Source organism: Lygodium microphyllum, chromosome 21, assembly GCF_053477565.2.
Source record: "Lygodium microphyllum isolate KBCC chromosome 21, Lygodium_microphyllum_v1.1.10, whole genome shotgun sequence".
In the NCBI taxonomy this organism is placed as follows: domain Eukaryota; kingdom Viridiplantae; phylum Streptophyta; class Polypodiopsida; order Schizaeales; family Lygodiaceae; genus Lygodium; species Lygodium microphyllum.
In genome coordinates, this window is record NC_141155.1 from 52,909,400 (window position 1) to 52,915,399 (window position 6,000).

General features: G+C 37.9%; 1 protein-coding gene across 2 annotated transcripts in view; it reads left to right on the top strand.

The window, feature by feature from the left end:
• The window catches only part of LOC148018006 (glutathione S-transferase 2-like), a 92,279-nt gene extending 86,967 nt beyond the window's left edge, over positions 1 to 5,312 (top strand). For both annotated transcript variants that reach the window (XM_087661608.1, XM_087661607.1), the window contains exon 10: positions 4,953 to 5,312. In XM_087661608.1, coding sequence (XP_087517734.1) covers positions 4,953 to 5,051 — 99 coding nt within the window. In that variant the 3' untranslated portion in view covers positions 5,052 to 5,312. The remainder of the gene's footprint in view (positions 1 to 4,952) is intronic.
• Positions 5,313 to 6,000: the final 688 nt, after the last annotated feature.

A 6,000-nucleotide genomic window follows, 5' to 3' on the forward strand; every position in this document is an offset into this window, starting at 1 on the left:
ACACGAGTTGCAAATGTGACCCCAAACTGATCACAAACTGATTGCAAAAATTGATGAATGTAACTTATGCAAAAACTAATGCAAAACTGATCTCAAAAGTGACCATAAATGGTTCTCAAACTGATAAAAAATAGAGCTGGAACTGATCAACTTTTTTTCTTAAACCGAGGCAAAAACTCATGCCAAGCTGATCATAAATTGATACAAATGTATAGTTTTAGTGCTAGGATGAAACTCATACTCATTTGCATACATCTCACAATGACTAGTACACTGAGTAGTGACCTCATGGCAGACATACTGTCAGCCCAGTACCTTGGATATATGTTGAATACATCCGAGATCCACTACATATAAGAGCTATCCACAACTGGTGGAGTGGAAGTGCTATCTCTCCCTTGAGCATTAGGCAATGGTCCTGATCCTTACTCTGTTAAACTTGACTAAGCCTAAATCAACTCTAATTGAACGGCATGTAGGTAAAACTGCAACAACTAAGGATGGTTTGCCAAGTCATCCTCTTCCATCCATTTTGCATCTATTGATGAAACACTGTTGAAGTTTCACCAAGAAGCATATAGAAACTTTATCTCTAACTTTACTTGCCTCGAAACCTCCACTAGGTTATAAGTCTTTCTTCCCCTTAAGCATTGCAATGCTTTATACTTTCAAATTGCTGCAATTCCAACTTAACTAATATGCAACATTGCATCTAGTTGCCTAGCCCCCTCATGTGTATCCGACATGCTAGGAGCATTGCATGCATTAGGAAACATTCTTGTTTGCATACTTTGGACCATTGAAATTTGACTGTGCATGGGAATTTACATACTACCAGCCATATCAAAATACATTTTCCCATATGTTGTCCCATCTCACTATTTGAAGACATCTATCATGCTCAGCTGAATACGATTTTAGCACTATAGCCAAGCTTTTGACCTTTAATCAGATATCTTGGGCCCACCAAATCAAGGGATTGAGTGGTATCACGGTGATGCAATCATGAAACCAGCCCTTCTCAGATAGGGTGATAAATAACCTGATTAAATACTAATGACAAGCATAAAATTCACACATATTGAAAATGTGCACTTACCACTTTAATCTTGGGCATTTGGACACCTTGTTGGTCCCAAAATCGGCACCCCTTACAATATTTCTTTATCTTATATTGCAAATGGAAGGACTACAATTGAGACCCTTTGATCTCCTTCACTAATCCAAATGCCTCTTGCTGTCAAAATTAACCAGTAAGTCTCTAAACCAATTTGCCCCTTGGTTTGCTTAGGGATTGTCCTTCACCCTGCTCCTTGATGATAAATTCAGCTCCAAATCTGATATTGGCTAGTTGGCCTCTTGAACCTCTTTGAAATTCCTTGATTTCATTCGCTGGAATTTAAGTCCTAGGCCCTCAACTATGAGCACATATCTCGAGGTAGTTGTTAAACCCTAATTTTTGCTGTAAATTAGGGTTTATAGTAGAGATTGATAGAAATCTCTTCTCTAATGGCTCAAACTAAAAATATTGAGATAACTTGAGAGATGGTGGGAGATGAAAGTAGAGTAGTTTATTATCGTCCACGGAAGGCCAAATTATGACCCATGGGACCTTTCCACATATACAATGATTCTCCTCCCCTGTGGTAGGAAATGGTAGCTATGGTGAAAGAACGATCTATGCAGCATGGTTCTTCCGAAAGCATAACATGCGGGTGATGAGAGCCCCTAACTTCGATATAGGAGTAGTGGTCGGAAATTTTAGAGTTTCATTGCAAGAAACACTGAAAACCTGTTGTTGCCTTGCTCGAAAAACTATGGAAGTTGTCACCTACAGCTTAGGACAACCAAAAAGACAGTTGCCCCCTCTTATATGTTGTCGTTTGTACCAAAAGGACCTTGGGCTGCTATCACCTAGAGGGCTCCAAATTGCTTCCACTTGTTGTAGGACTAATCCCTGGTGGTTGCAAATCACATCAACAAACTCTCCTTACTCTCTAGCAGCCTCCTCTCTCACAATGGCTGGAATAGACTCCATCAACCCCTAAAAACGTTTTTTTCACTTGCATGGGTAAGTTTTGCTAAGTAGCAGCCTTCTAATCTCATTTTTCAGCATTATCCAACTTATTAGATTTTTTTTTTCAAAAAATCAATTTTCAAAATTAATTCAATAATTATTCTAGTGCTCAAGAATTTAATTTTACTAGCCAATAATCAAATTAGCTAGGCCAATTTGTCTTTCAAGTATCTGTGAGCAATTATTGATCCTTAGATCGGTATTAATTAATTAATTAATGCCTCATCTATAATGTCACAATTGATATTAGTGGCCAACCTTGTATATTTGTTTAATATCTTAATCGAATGTTATCGGCAAGATTATAGCATCTCAAAATTTCATGTGCCAAGTAATGTTTTTATTAATTAATTAATTAATGTCTAGTCTCTAATGTCACAATTGATATTAGTGGCCAACCTTGTTTATTTGATTAATATCTTAATCAAATGTTATCGGCAAGATTATAGCATCTCAAAATTTCATGTGCCAGGTAATGTTTCTAAATCTATTATCTAGCAATGTGAATGTGCATTTTATATAAATTGTAAATTGATTAATATCTTGTAAAATTTACCATGTGATTTGATTAATATCTTGTAAATTTACAATGTGATTTGATTAATATCTTGTAAAATTTGTTTAATGTGCATTATATATCTTGTACATTTGATTAATATCTTAATCAAATGTTATCGGCAAGATTATAGCATCTCAAAATTTCATGTGCCGCCAGGTAATGTTTCTAAATCTATTATCTTGCAATGTGAATGTGCATTATATATAAATCGTAAATTGTCTAGATCTTCTTATGGAAGATACATGCAAGTTAAAGTGGGTGAAGAGGATTAAAGTTGGATGCTCTACTAAATTCTTGGGGTGATCTTCTACCTCTTCATTTAGCTGTAAAACAAAAATCTCTGAGCGCTTCTTGTACTCCTCCTTGAGTTGTGTAATGGTGATAAGTTGAAAATCAGATTTTCTAGGGATTTCCTACTGATGGATAGGCTGTCCATCAATGGCAAACTCTATGTACAATTGCGAGTAATAAACTCGAATTTCATTGCTTACAGCACCAAGATTGCTTCAGCAATGTCCCCAATGTGCATTTCACACATCAATTTTGCCAAAATTTACAAATTTCCGCAAAAGCCTCAGAATTTCATTGACCAATCTGCCCCAATTGCATAAATATACGTTCTTGAGAGCATAAAACAAGTAAATTTAGCAAATGTCAGTAAATTCGGCTTAGTTGAGCAAAATTTCACTAATACATGAAAAGCGCCAAAATTTTCAAGACCAATGTGCACAATTTCTGCAATTTCCGGGTCCAATGTCACTGTTATTCATGAATAGCATCAAATCTAGGAAAACTCTCAAATTTTTGGGCATAAATATTCACAAATCTGAGAGATGTGCTTATGCATGCGAGCCCCCGTTAGTGAGAAGGGGAATAGACTGCAGGAATTTAAAAAAAAAACTGACGAAAAAAATGACAAATGTGCTGCTGTTGACCTGCCCGCATTTGCATGGTCTCCGCCAGGTCATTGCTTAATCACGCCGTTGGCTGCTCACACTGTCAACTACTCACGCCTGACGTGTCCAAGTCAAAGATGACCTATCGTCAGCTGACCCGCTGCCCACGCTGGCCTGAAAAGATGCAATTGACCAACTTGACTAGTCGTGTGGTCAAGACGAACACCTGCTGCCCATCAACTGGCTGAAAGGTGAATGACCTGACTCCTTTGTGAACGCACGCTGAACCGCCTCGCACTATCCTTGGGAAGTGCACACACTCTTGCCGCAGCTCTGATACCAGTTTGTTGGGATGAGTGCGCAATGAAGTGCGAGACAGAAATGGAGTAGAAGCATTGTTGAGAGTGAGAGTGAGAGAATCCAGATGAGTGTACCAGCTAGTGATGGTACACAAAGAATAAAATGTATTTATGTGTTAGGGTACAAACAAGGGTGTGTTCACACCCATACGAGTTTGTACACATGGAGATCAAAGGGACTTCATACCCAACACCTCAGCCTTTCAAGTAATTAAAGGCATTGCTTTACCAATGTATGGAGTCTGGTCTATGCATCTCCTCAGTAGGGATACTGTACAATGCATACATTATCTGGCTATGTATTAGAGATGTAAAGGAAGCACACCATTGCCTTCCTTGATTAGAATGAGACATTAAATCCAAATCCAGCATCTGCAAAGAAGCTAAGGCTTTTGCATGTGAGGAGGGATAAAACCTCTGTTCTTATGATTATGCCCTTTCAATTGTAGAAGCTGAATACCAATATAATAGTGTATATAGCCAATATTAGTGACTGTAAATGTCTGCATAGCTCACCTTTTAAATTGCTGCTAATTTTTTACCACTTTGCCATAGTGAAGAACAAAGTGTTTGTTAATATACAAAATTGTGTGCATCATGCTGGATGTAAAGGGTGCTCTAAGTTGGATATGCAAGGCCAACCAGGTAAAGAATGAATCTTCTGGTACCATGCCTCTTACCATAGCAAATTGTATACCTTGACTAAAAGATTAAATATCATAGGACAGTTTCCAGTGAAACACGCTTGCGATGGGGCAAAAAGAAGACTATAGTGGAGATGAGTGAGGGCTCTTTCGCAATAAGATGCTAAGTAATATAAAGGGATATCTTTCAATTGAAGTTGACCCCACAAACTTCCAATAAACAGAAAGAATCTCCTTGAGATGAATCATTAATGAAAATATCTAAATTAGAAATGGTGTGTTGTTTCAGGCCAGTTTGCTTTCTATTCTTTAATTTAAATGCAAGACCATCCATTTTGATAATCATCTGCTGATGAATGTATTTTTGTCAAAGTGGATCAATTCTTGATTTTAACTGAGATAAGTGTTGTTTTACAGGAAAAGTTTCCATTGCTGAAAAGAATTGGTGAAGCCTGCATTACCATTCCATGGGTGGAAGAAGCTTCACCTAAGAGGCAACTGGATGCGACATGTTAGCTACAACTGTACTTTGTCTCTGCTATGTGCATGCATATCTGTACATGTATGTGCTCAATTGACTGCAAATCTCTTTCAGTGGTCAGCAGTAACCCAGCTGCACCTTGTGATGAAGGAACATATTAGCTTTTATTTATGGGAAAATTTCTAGAAATAATGTGCATGCCTCATGCACTGTAAAAGAGCAACAAATTTTACAACAAAGAAATATGAAGGTGGTCTTCAAACGAGAAGCCCACAAGACTGGAGTTTTGCTTTAAATTATATAATTAAAAAATTATAAGCTACTTTAATTTCCTGCCAAGAAAGGAGCTCCAATCTGTTCTACTGCAGCATTAGAGGCTTGTCGCCATGCTTCATGCATGTATCTACCAAGCTTCACATGTCTACCTTGCTTTGTATATATTTCGGTGTAAAGCGAGTCAAGGGCAACAAGGAGCATGACCGTTCACTTTCCTTGCCATGGGCAAATGCATTGTCAACTAAAGGCTATAGTTTCACACCAAACCCCTTCTTTTGGAGACGGATGTTTGTTGCAAAAACAGAGTAATCTAGCCACTACAAGCTGATGAGGTCTAGTCCTACCTTGAATGATCAAATGTATGAGATAGCTACCTATTAGTCCATCTCAAGACGTTACCCATGCCTTGAAGTGGTGCATGTAAGTGGAAATAACCACCTCACTAGTTGATATCCTATTCCACATGATGTTAGCTCCTTTCAAGTGAGTTGTGTCGTGTCTAACCATTTTTGCCCCTGTGATGTAAAGATCTTTCCACACGAGGAATTGAAGTTGTCTAAGTTGAAGCCATTTGGGAGAAGAGTGCATAAAGTATCATTCGTAACCAACTCTATGCTAATGTAAGGTGCCTAAGGATACCAAAAGGGACACTTATCATGGGGCTACTTGTGAGCATATCGTAATATGCATAAAGTTATAAAGCCATAG